Genomic DNA, 13,039 nt, shown 5'->3' with positions numbered 1-13,039 from the left:
CCGACCAATAACAATTGCCCCTCCACACAGGGTCACAAGCTTATTGGTCTGTGTAAGGGCCCCTTTCCAACCCAGGTTAGAGCATCCCACTGGATGAGGACCCCATCTACACATTCATACAGTCTTCTCCCAAGCCACTACAAATATGATTCGATTGGCCCAGACACATCATCCAAATTTGGTTAAGCATTTTGGTGGATGAACCAGTTAATGACCTGCTTGTCTGGCAAACCCACTTCCATTTACAAACTCTGCTGTTTCCTTAAAAGAATGATTCTGAAATTGTGCCCCTTAAAGGGATAGTCATGGGAAAAAAAAAAAATTCAAAATGAATCAGTTAATAGTGCTGCTCCAGCAGAATTCTGTACTGAAATCCATTTCTCAAAAGAGCAAACAGATTTTTTTTATATTCAATTTTGAAATCTGACATGGGGCTAGACATATTGTCAGTTTCCCAGCTGCCCCCAGTCATGTGACTTGTGCTCTGATAAACTTCAATCACTCTTTACTGCTGTACTGCAAGTTAAGGTGGCCATAGACGCAAAGATCCACTCATTTGGCGACATCACCAAACGAGCGGATTTTTCCCCGATATGCCATTAACGAGCATGGCTATATCAGGGGTAATCTGAATGGTCGTCCGTATGGCCGATCCGATTACGATGTGCAATGGGCTCCAGCGGGATCGGTCGGGTCAAAATCAAACCTTACCGATCGACCAAACGACCGATCTCCGCCGGACGAAAGCTGTCGGCACTCTCCACAAACGATCCGAAAATCGTACGAATCGCTCTATGTGTCTATGGCCAGCTTTAGATTGATATCACCCCCCTTCCTTTTCCCCCCCAGCAGCCAAACAAAAGAACAATGGGAAGGTAACCAGATAGCAGCTAGATAACAGCTGCCTGGTAGATCTAAGAACAACACTCAATAGTAAAAACCCATGTCCCATGAGACACATTCAGTTACATTGAGAAGGAAAAACAGCAGCCTGCCAGAAAGCATTTCTCTTCTTAAGTGCAGGCACAAGACTGGGGGCAGCTGGGAAATTGACAAAATGTCTAGCCCCATGTCAGATTTCAAAATTGAATAAAAAAAAAATCTGTTTACTCTTTTGAGAAATGGATTTCAGTGCAGAATTCTGCTGGAGTAGCACTATTAACTGATGCGTTTTGAAAAAAACACGTTTTCCGATGACAGGATCCCTTTGTGAGGAGACCAAGAAAAATGATGGAAGATGCAAAGCATCTATACAATCTAAGCAGGAAAGGTGCCAAGATTAAATGAACAATAGAACCCTTGTATAGATGGTATTTGCTAAATTTAAGTAAAAAGTCAATAGCGACTTAAAATATTTGAATGTTTTTATCACAGCAAACCTTCATTACATCATTAAACAGCTTTCTAGATCCTGACCCATTGATGGTCGGCTGTAAGTTTCAGCTGTCCCAAGTATCTAACAGTCAGCGGAGTACATGGCCCACTTGGGAAAGGCACTGCCTCACCATTAGAGGCACTAAACCATGAAGAGGCAACATTCATTGTTTCAATAAATCTGAATCCCTAGCTCTTGCCCATGTATGAATGTTAAGATATATATGATACATATTCATTTACAAGGCACAAGATTAGAAATTGTGGCCTAAAACATTACGGTTAGTCCTCCCTTACATGCATCACATACTGCCTTGTAAGGACGAATGTCACTCCAGCCGGGATCCGCTTAAAAATAAATGAACTGCCAAAACCGACGCCCCCACCATTTTATGGCTTGGATTTTCCTAGAATTGCAGGTCAATACAGAAACCCATAAATAAAGGCCAGATACACCAACAGCAAACAAAGAACTTGTATTTAAACTTTGAAATCAGTGGCTGACATGGGACTCGGCAAAGACTAAATCATTGACGTTTTGTCCAAGAGAAATAGCCAAGGCATGATAAAACAATATATCAACATCTGCTGCGTCGTTCATGCAAATAATTTCATATAAAACTATACTGGCTTTTTTCCCACTGTAAACAGACAGTGGAAAAGCTGATGCATCTTGTCTGCCTCCTTGTGGGACAAGCCAAAACAAATGACTGAAATAACCTCCTCCCTCTTTGGTAAACTAAAATCTCTATCAAAAATGTTCGAAGAATTACAAAAATTGTCATTCTTTAAAAAAATCTACTTCATCGGGAGCAAGGAACTATATGGCAGCGGCAAGTGGGGCTGCCGTGAAACTAGAGGTCCATTTAGGGAAAGAAATTCCAATACCTTTGGGTTTCACATTTATACATTGTACAGACCTAATTCAGAAGTAGTACCACAATAAAAGTGTAAAATCCGACATTCGGTTCACCGAATCTATCTTTAAAAAAAAAAGGAAGTGGCTATGTACAAGAAAATATAAAGAGGATTAAAGGAAATTTAGGTTATGCAACTAAAGTTAGTCTTGAAATAGCTTCTCATGAGGTCTTGTTGGCTTTAATGCGAGGGGAAAAGGGAACAATATTTTAGCCATTTTAAAGACTTTAAGAGGTATTCTCAGCACAGTAAAAATGAAAGCTCCCTTTTCCTTCATAGTGCTAGAGTACAATCCATTAAGCAGTGTTACCATGCATAGGAAGCACCCAAGCATGTGGGTGTACATGGTGCCTTTCCTACAAAATAAACGACTAATGGGCCTAAAAGAAAATGCAATGTATACACACACAAAATGAACTTGAAAACCCTACAAAATTGTGATAAAAATTATAATTAAATATCAGCACCACAAATTCCAGCTTCTACCTCTCCCGTCACTGAGAGAAACCAATATGTCTACCTACTAGTATAGTTATGGCATCGGGGTCAGGTATGTAGAGCTGCAGAGGTATTAAGGTTCGCTTTCGGAAAATGTGCATCACTCAAAGTATGCAGTGCCTAAAATTTACAGACCAATAAGTTTCAGTCTTACAGGAACTGCCCAAGCAAGGGCAGCAGTCATCCCAATCTAGCTCTGCCGCAGCCCTTTACACTTTAGGACCATTACAAAGCACTGTAGAAAGTGAAGCGGATAGAAATAACCAGAAATCAGAAGAAAGAAATAACCAATTAAACAGAAGCAACTAAGGCAGACTACTGCTCACGTTTAAAATTGATGCCATGCACTGAACCAGACTCCAAAGCAAACCCGGTTCACTTTTTCACTACAACATTACTGCATGGAGATTTCTATTGACCACCATTTTTTCAGCTTCTTTGGGCAAAAGAGCTATAAAAACAAAATGATGACCTGCCAAGGCCACAGTTAGGACACCTTTATCAGGCAAGAGTTGCAAAATTAGAGCTGAACAAGTCTTCATTGTCCGGAATTCAACAAAATTGTACCATGCATTAAAATGAAGATATGCAAAGGGCACCATTATGACCCCTGATCCTAAAACAGGCAGCAGCTACTCAGGCTAGAAGACGAGCTATAAAATAAAAACAGACCATGGTTTCACTGTCAAAAATCAAGAAGAATCTGAACTATGCGTTGAATTTAAGATCTGCAGTGGGTACCATTATGGCCGCCAAGATTTAAAATGAGTTAACAGCTACTCAAGATTGAATATGAGCTTGCACAGCTCTTCATTGCTGAAAATAAAACCGGAAGATTAACAGATATGTTTACAATGAAGCTAGAAAACCTGTCAAACGGTGAAGCACCAACCCCATGACCACTAAGTGCAGGTTTGATAACCTGGTGTTTGTATTGGTAAAGGCAACATTTTCACCTTGGCAGTACAGGTATCCTCAAGCTGTACATTATACAGAATTTCTCACAAAAAACTTGAGTTTTGTTAAAATAGTATCAAATCACCAAATTGTTTCACATTCCCCAACCCCGCCCCCCCCTTTTTTTAACGCTTCTTCGGGAGTGCAAAAGTACCCTGTCTCCTTAAAAAAGCAAAAAGGACAATTTAAAAGAAAAAAAAAAAAAAAAAAAGGCCAAAACTTAAAAGGAAACCTAAATTATTAGTGTATCTCCCAAAATTCCTATACAGTTTCCATTTTATCAAGAACCATTCCCTGCCCCCAAAAAATCATGATAAGTTGCTCTCTTTGTTAGAAAGAGACATCACCAAAGAAGCTGAGAGGAAAACTATGCATTGATTAATGTTATGTATGTGCTTTGTACACTGTGCCCCCCTCGTGGCAACATAACGGTTATTCGGGGCTGGTAGACGCTGTATGAATTTCAACATTTGAGTCAATATTTGTTTCAGAAGCATCGTTACTCTGCTCCAGGTACACGTCTGTTCTCTCGGGCGACTCAATTCGGCTTTTGACCTCTGCCACAGCGGGGTGGTTTTTCCGTAAGTGTTGATTCAGAGTGCCTTGAAAGGGAAAGCATTTGCCGCACACCTCGCATTTGAAGGGCTTGTCGTCTGTGTGCCCTCGTATGTGGTATTCTAGCTGGTCTTTACGTGTGTATTTCTTCCCGCAGTACTTGCACACAAAGGGGGTAATTCCCATGTGCAGGCGCATGTGTCGGTCGAGGCTTCCCTTTTGGTTGAAAGTCTTGCCGCAGTAGATGCAGATAAGTCTTTCGCTGTAGGGGTGCCAGTAGCCTCTGCTAGTTCTTTCACGTGGACTGGTCTCGTAGCTTGGGGTGCTCACCACCGTTTCATTTTCGGAACTTTGAACGACATTTTGTATATCGCCGGGCACGCTGGACGTTCTCTTCTGCCGTGCCCGTCCCCCGCGATAACAGTTCAGCATTGACCTGGAAGGACTTGAGTTACTTATATTTCCATAGGACTCTGACAGGTTGCTAGTTTGGGAAGCAGCTTGTGAATAGGGATATTTGTGTTGCAACACAGACCCATAGCCACCTACATTCACAGCCACCACTTGTTCTCCATCAACCAATTCCGTGTGGTAGCCATCATCGCCAAGAGAAGAGCTATCAGAGCAACTCGGCCTGTCAGATTTCTCAGCTTTTACTTTAACCTCAGTGATTTGGTTATCTCTAATGTCTACTTGGTCAGGGTCGCCTTCAATCTGAACCTCATGTTCCGAGATACTACCGCTGCTTCCTCTATCAGAGTGGCCCTCTTCTTGGGAACGGCTTCTTAGCATCTTACTTGATATGACTTCCATCTTGGAATCGCCGCCTATGATAGTCTGTCGAATTGTCCCGCAATAAGGAGGGGATATTTCCACCGGGTTGGCAAAATAGCCGTCATCTTTGACACCATTCTGACCGTTTAACCCGTCTTCGCCGGGTACAGAGTTGACCTCCACGACGCTGATTTTTGAATGAATGGTCTCTAGTATGTGGGTGCATTTATCAATGACGCACTGCATCTGAAGAAAGCTGGCTGCAGTCAGAAAGCTTACAACGTCCTTTAATTGCACCGACATCCTTCCAGTGTAGCAGAAGGAAAGCAACTGCTCAAAGACGTTGGGGTTCTTGATAACAGATATAGATAAGCCACTCATGTTACTTAGTGCCGAATGGTCTCGGAAGTAGGGAGAGCTGGCGGCCAGCACGGCCTTGTGTGCTCGGAACGGCTGGCCCTGAATATGGACAACAATGTCACATAGTTTCCCTTGCATCCGCAGCTCGTTCAGTTGGCTCAGAACAGTGTTGCTGTACTCCGGCACATCAAACTGAATGTAGCTGTTGCTGTCCATGTTGTCTTCTGCACAGGTAACTGAAATTCAAGAAAAAAAAACAAAACAACCATCAAAAAATGTGGGTTGCAAAAGGCAGATAAACCTTACAGCAATATCCTTGCACAAACCAGGGGAAAACCACCATTTGCATAAGCCTAACGTTTCCTCTATAGATCACACAATAAAACCAACGGCTGCCACAAATTCTAGTCAATCATTTCACATTTATAAAGAACATTAGACAATATATAATATGAACACTCATGAGAAAGACCCATCATTGCAGAAGAGATTGCTTTATCAGGCTGGATTTGTTCTTGCTCTGCCTCGTGGTTAAGGGAATCTGCATCTGGCTGTGTCACTGGCTTCTGGTGCCACGAAATGCCAGGCAGTGTTTGTGCTGCTGTATAATGCCAGATAAACAGGCAGAAATATAAATAATATTGGAGAATTTCCAAAAAGTGCAGCTGCAGCCCTGTGTTCTGCTCTGTCCGTCTGGGCTTCCCTTGACTCTATTCTCAAGCCTGGCTTCACTAATTACACACTGCCTGTTTGATTATATATAATCCAATATCCAGAAAGATCCTGTATCCATAATTTAGCTGGTGTATGTCGCCTGTCAATTCAAGGTGAAAAAATAAAACTGTCAAAATAAGCCTTTCTTTGACCAATTCTTCTGTTGCTATATAATACACAAGCCAACTATTAGATTTGTTTGAAAAATAAATGTATGGCTCATTTCCATTACATTTTTCAGTTGGATTCTCTGGTTGAACGACCTCCAGCCGAGAAACGTATGGACACAACCCAGGGTTTTTGGGTAACATTTTATAGCTAAACAGAACCTTTCGGCCGTGTTTCTTGTTCATGTTACGTTAAACAATCCTGTGCCGTTTGCATTGGGAGAACTGTTTATTCAAGATCTCATTGCCCAGTATTCAAATGTCAATGTACAGATCATGTTAAGCAAACACACTGAATACATTTATATCAATACTTGGTAAATGATGGAGATTTGCTGCCCGTTTTTGCACTTATTCTTGGGCCCCCTTAGCTCATAACAAGGGCGCAGATATAGAGAAACAGTCAGCCTGCTATAGTTCCAGGGGTACCCAAAGCACAAATAAGCACTCACCCCAAATCTCTCCCTAACTGGCCTTCAGACTGGGCCCCCTTCGCTCATAACAAGGTTACTGATATATAGAAACATTGGGGTAACAGTCACCCTGCTAAAGTTTCAGGGTTACAAAACATACACTACTAGTATGAACAATAAGGGTCACAGCAAAGAATGAGTTTAAAGAAAAAAAAGACAATTCCATAAAGGGCCCAGAGCACCCCTGGCCTGTGGACGGACAGGAGCAGAGGGGCTGTAGGTTTGATGGTGAAATTCCTATAAAAGGAAAATAGATTGCTCCAAATTTTAATCCTCTTCTTAAACAGGCAATTGATATTCATGGAGCTGCTGTGCCTCATTTACATTCCAACAATTCTCACTGCATTAATGCAATTTTATAGATCTTAAATGACAACTTCATATGCTCATGTTTCCACTGGAGAACAAAGTCTCCCTTCCGAGCAAAAAAAGATGGATAAAACTCTGACCCCAACTCAATCCATAAATCTAAGGAACAACGGGTAGTTTTTATCAGGTGCAAGTGGAAAGTGTCTCTGTTTAGAGGAGGAAAGGGAGTCATTGCATATTCTGTGCCAAGAACATCCCTTCTCTGTATATTTGTATTTATACATATGGGAGGAAGGAGGTACCATATTGATTCCTTTAGACAGTACAGTATGAGGGTATAGCTTATTCTGTCCCCAAAACATTCCTTCTCTGTATATTTGTATTTATACATATGGGAGGAAGGAGGTACCATATTGATTCCTTTAGACAGTACAGTATGAGGGTATAGCTTATTCTGTCCCCAAAACATTCCTTCTCTGTATATTTGTATTTATACATATGGGAGGAAGGAGGTGCCATATTGATTTGCTTAGACAATACTGTATAAGGGTACAGCTTATTCTGTCCCCAAAACATTCCTTCTCTGTATATTTGTATTTATACATATGGGAGGAAGGAGGTGCCCTATTGATTCCCTTAGACTTCCCTTACAGTACAGAATGAGGGCAGACAGCTAGGCTGGAGTATATAATGGAAATAAGAAGATGCCATCCAGGTTGATAAGGAGAACAAAGCACACAGCTGTTCCAATAAAATGTACAGTATATACGAGCACAGGCTGTGCCTGAAAAAACAAGATCTTTATCTCCCATGGGCAGGGGCAATAAAGATAATAATAATGATAATGGCTGTACAGCAGATTACTTGACACCAGCAAGGGGCAAAGCTACATTCACAACCAGCAGTATGTGCTTCTGTACTTAAAGGGGAAGTCAAGCAACAAGACATAACTCCAAGGAGCTCCCCAATATTCATCCATTCCTCGTTTTCTTCTCTGCACTGCTGCCTGTGACTCCAATATCCATTCATTCTCACTGGGTTTATAGTTCTGTGTAACTGTCATTGTGTCTGTCCCTTTCTCTGAACTGCTGCCTGACTCCTGATAAAACTTCCCAATATCCATTGATTCCTCATTCTCACTGGGTTTCGCACTGCGAATTGACTGAACTAAAGGGGAAAGGACTGCTACAATGTTGCAAGAGTCAGAATCTGCTGTGTCTGCTACAATGTGTTCAAATGCTGTAAATTATAATACAAAATAACAATATTATTGCACTAATATATGCCATAACCTACACCACAGCTTCCCAACTAGAAGCACAATGGACAGACGTGGCCCTTTATAGTATTTTAGGACCCTCTGCATCCCGATGGGCCAGACAGGCCGATGTGTATGACATCAACATGCTGAAATAATCTGGCCCACAAACATATAGTATGTCAATTTATTGGCCCACTGCATGGAAAGAGCAAGTCAGGGCTGACCTAAATGCACAAAACCATAATAGAGTCAGCATATGTAGTATGGGGGCTGCTGGGTTCCATCTTTGCTAGTTACAACTTGTCAGAGCTCTGGAATTCTGTCTACTTAAAGGGCCAGCACCTTTGTAAAAAAAGAAAAAAGAAGCAATGTTTGCAGAATTAGGTAATAACCTCCCAGCTATATATGACCATTATATACTCCAGCCTAGCTGCCTGCTGTTTGCCCAGGAATGTACGGGAATCAATATGGCACCTCCCTCCTTTTATCTGTATAAATAAATAAAAACGAGAGATTGTGTTCTGAGCACACAATAACCTATACCCTCATACTGTACTGTCTAAAGGAATCAACATGGCAACTCCTCCCATATGTATAAATACAAATATACAGAGAAGGAATGTTCTGGACACACAATAAGCTATACCCTCATACTGTACTGTCTAAGGCAGGGGTCCCCAACCTTTTTTTACCCGTGAGCCACATTCAAATTAAAAAATCAGTTGGGGAGCAACACAAGCATGAACAGTCCCATTGGGGTGCCAAAAAATGGGATGTAATTGGTTATTTGGTAGCCCCTATGTGGACTGGCAGCCTACTTGTCTCTATACTTAGTTTTTAAGCAATTAAAACTTGCTTCCAATCCTGGAATTAAAAAATAAGCACTTGCTTTGAGGACACTGAGAGCAACATCCAAGGGGTTGGAGAGCAACATGTTGCTCACGAGCTACTGGTTGGGGATCACTGGTCTAAGGGAATCAATATAGCACCTCCCTCCTCCCATATGTATAAATACAAATATAGAGAGAAGGAATTTTCTATATCACAGTAAGTTATGTATAATGTAGATATAAATAATATTCATGATTTACCACCAAATATTTTGGGTGCAACAAGTAGAGTTGGCAGATAAAGCTAAGCTGCGCCCAGCCGGGGGTGCGAATGATTGAGCTGTATGTGTAACACCTGGTACAGAGAGGGGAAGTTCAGCAGTAAGGGGCCATTTATATAATTTGTGGGTCGGTTAGCTGCCGGGTTACATACAAGTCACTCGTTTGCTCCTGCCGTGAGAATGAAAAGGCAGATTCTGATAAGTGGGGTGGTGGTGAGCTTTCCAGAGTTCCAAGCCACTAAAATAGAAAGTAAATTAATTACTGACGACACCCACGAGATGCAAATTTGATTTAATCTTTTCACCCAATATGGGGGCCAAAAATGGCTGCAGCTCCTATTTACACTGCATGTGAAATGTAGAGCGGCTGAGGCCATAGTCCTATGGAGCTGAAACAAATAAGGTTCTAGGAGAGAAAATGCTATGTCTAGTGACAGGGCAGTTATTTTAGTTTCTTTTTTTTTACATCACATTATGGACAATCTGTTTTCTCAGGGGACAATTTACCTGCCTGTTTGCCTTGGGGTGGGATGTTGGAGGAAACCTTTGCAGACATGGGGAGAACACACACAAGCATTGTGGAATTGCTGAAGCTCCAGCAAAGCAAGGTGCTAATAATGGTTGCCCAGTGAACCTCAATGCTAATCAGAAGCAGCTCTCACAGTCCTGACCTCTACACTGAGAGAAGCCAACAAACGTCCCTGGGGAGCAGAGGAACTAAATCAGACGTTAGCATGTCCCCCCATCTCAAGTCACATACCTATATCCACACTGAAGCCCACACATATACATATAGACCAAGCTGAACGACTGCTGCCAGTCATAATATTGAAGGGCAATGCTACAGAAAGGCTCAATATGCATTATTGCCCGGTGGCAGGGCAGCTCCATAAACAGTGTTGTAGTTCACCATCACCAAGAGTAATGCCCCCCACAAAGTTGCTCTGAGCCAGGTGGCAGAATGGCTTCAGGGCATGAGCAGGCAGAGCCGGCACAAAGGGCATATAGCTGGCGATTAGTCCTACTCTATGCTGAGAGTCATCTGTAGGAGAATGTACGTCTGTAGGAACAGGAGAGAACCAGTGTGAGGGCAGAGGGTGGCTAGAGAACCCCAGTTTATCACTCTATAAGCACAAGGCGTCCCTGTGATACCAGTTCTAGGAGTGTCATTGCTGATAACATCAAGCACCAGACAATACAAATACATATGCAAATATACCACCGAGATCCTAGGCTGCACCTAATGCAGATCACCCCAAACATGCGGTTCAACACCCATTTCACCCACTGGATAATCAACATATTCGTTATGAAAGCCAAATCATTCCCTAGTGTTATTATAGGTTTTGTGGGTGGATTATACCAACAATCACATCAGTTACACTTTGGGATGGGGTGTTTAGCATCATATTGTACTCTAGTATCCAGATTGTAAACCCCGATTGTAAAACCTGACTATGTCCCACCCAGGGGTGCTTCGCCAATGAGGCAAGTTGAGGCCCCACTAGGTACCAGGGGCAGCAAAAATGCTGCTCCTTGTACTTTAAGAGCGAATTTCCGGGGGAGGGGGGGCAGCAACTGCTGCTGCCTCAGGCGCTGGAGGGGCCAGGATCGCTCTTGGTCCCACCATACACCTACTAGAGACGGGTAGTAAACAGGACAGTAGGAGTGTGACCCAGGGGGTTTGAGACTGTGCCCTGAAAATGCCAAAACACACCATCTTAAATTAGAGCTAATGTACACTTGAAGCGCCAGCCTTCTAACAGCAATACAAAAGTGTAGGGCAGCCCACAAAACTAATAGAAGAACCATGCAAAATGTTAAGTTCTTTAGCAATAGCAGGGGGGACCCCACCCAAACACTGGACAAGTTCCCCAAACATTGGCACAGGATTATCCCTGACCCCATATGAGCAGAGACACTAGAAAACTGTGCAGTTGAATTCCCCATGGACTTAACAGAGAACAGGGCAAGTCTCCACATTCTAGAACAGGGGTGCCCAAAAGATACATCGGGATCTACCAAAAAATGGCACACCCCAGAAACAGACATGATAAACAACTCCCATCAAATCAGTTAAATCAGGAGAGCCCATGTCAACCCAATGAGGGGACTGATTAAGGAAGATGATTGTGTTTTCTGCTTAGGGTACCCCCAAATCCCTGGAAAGGACATCTCCAGCGCGGCACCCCTACAAAAAAAACCTCACTTTTATGACAACCATAACAAACAAAAAGTAGTTGAAATATAAGAACCGCCCAAGATTTAAAGTATTGTATCCCCCAAACAGACGAACTGAGATGATCAGCCCACGACTGCTAAATATACACAAAAGGCACCCCAATGCAGACACCCCAGTAAAGGACGGCTCCCCCCCAACGACAAAGTAAAAGTTCCCCCAAGGCATGAAATTGGCCAAACTGGCAGCTCACAAAAAAAGTCATATTCTGTCCAAATCAAGGAAAAGGCAACAGGCGACCAGCACATGACAGGCCTGCACCCCTATAGCTAAAGCAGAGCGGAACTGGGCCCCCCAATAATGAGAGTAAAACACCTGAGAACATTAGGCTGGGGCCCTAAACTTCTAAGAGAGGGACCAGCCACCCCGAACCCCTGAGAGTTCCCCAAATTATAGCAGAGAGCCCACCCAGCAGCATAAAAGCGCAGCACAGGTCGGTGCCTGTTAACCTGAAGTTTTAGCACAGGAGCCCTCAAAGCCCCAAACTGCACAGGCCGGATACAAGGTCCCCAACAGCAGAAATATAATGAAGCAGGGCGCAGACAACAGGGAAAACCTCACTTACTGCCCTGTGGCTGGTAACGTGCTCACTCTCCCCTGTCCCATATTGTGTCGCGTGTAAGTGCCCCTGAGCCCAGACTGCCCCCTACCCGCGGCCCCTCGCACTACACCTCCCCCCACACCCCTGGCAGGACAGAAGGCGGGATGTAACCCGCGGGAAACACCGACGCACTCTCTCCACTCAGGCGAAACCCGCTCCCTTTCCTCCTTCTCTCACCTACCCCGGTAACAATGAACCACTTCTCTCCTCACATCGCTTCAGGTACCAGCTCGGGCCGCTGCCTGGGCCTAACCCCGCTCTTCTCCCCAGCTCCGGCCTCCTCAGCTGCCGGAAACGCTCTAAGGCCTCGCCCAGTAGACACTTCCGGGTCGCACTCTCTCACTCTAGCACCTCCCATCTGGCTGCGCTCCGCTGATACGTCGGTGTACCCACACGCCACCTTTTCCCGAACTTTTTTTTGTACAATGAAAACTTTATTGAGAAAACAACAAAAAGACAGTGTACTATAACTGGTAGCAGTGTCATTTGTGCTGTGGTGGATCTTCATTCCCCCCCAAACATTCCCATTTATATAGGGATTTATCGGAAATGCACTGTACAGGGCTGTGCTGAAATCTGTGCTAACTGGTGGGGTAGAGTGTGGGAGGATCATACTAACTGGAAGCAGCAGTCCTGCCCTGCTTTATGGCAGCTGAGATTCTACCTATCTGCATACCTCCTAACATTTGGAAACAAAAAGAGGGACAAAAAAGTTGGCACACGTAGGC

The 13,039-nt window shown here is 43.5% G+C and overlaps 1 protein-coding gene across 3 annotated transcripts; it reads right to left on the bottom strand.

Annotated features, from left to right (window-relative positions):
- Window positions 1–1,835: 1,835 nt before the first annotated feature.
- Window positions 1,836–12,682, bottom strand: zbtb34.S (zinc finger and BTB domain containing 34 S homeolog). 3 transcript variants are annotated; one of them, XM_041574511.1, is made up of 2 exons: window positions 12,489–12,682; window positions 1,836–5,672 (listed from the first exon to the last, which is right to left on the bottom strand). In XM_041574511.1, exon 2 carries the CDS (start codon window positions 5,650–5,652, stop codon window positions 4,180–4,182), a length of 1,473 nt encoding a protein of 490 aa, XP_041430445.1. In that variant the 5' UTR covers window positions 5,653–5,672; window positions 12,489–12,682; the 3' UTR covers window positions 1,836–4,179. The 3 variants fall into 3 exon arrangements, with proteins under 3 accessions (XP_041430445.1, XP_018088047.1, XP_018088048.1); XM_018232558.2 differs by having other exon boundaries at window positions 12,493–12,680; XM_018232559.2 differs by lacking the exon at window positions 12,489–12,682 and adding an exon at window positions 12,276–12,363.
- Window positions 12,683–13,039: the final 357 nt, after the last annotated feature.

The sequence above is a fragment of the Xenopus laevis genome, chromosome 8S (assembly GCF_017654675.1).
Source record: "Xenopus laevis strain J_2021 chromosome 8S, Xenopus_laevis_v10.1, whole genome shotgun sequence".
NCBI classification, from domain to species: domain Eukaryota; kingdom Metazoa; phylum Chordata; class Amphibia; order Anura; family Pipidae; genus Xenopus; species Xenopus laevis.
The sequence above is the reverse complement of the archived record's forward strand: the minus strand, read 5'-3'. Positions and strand labels throughout refer to the sequence as shown.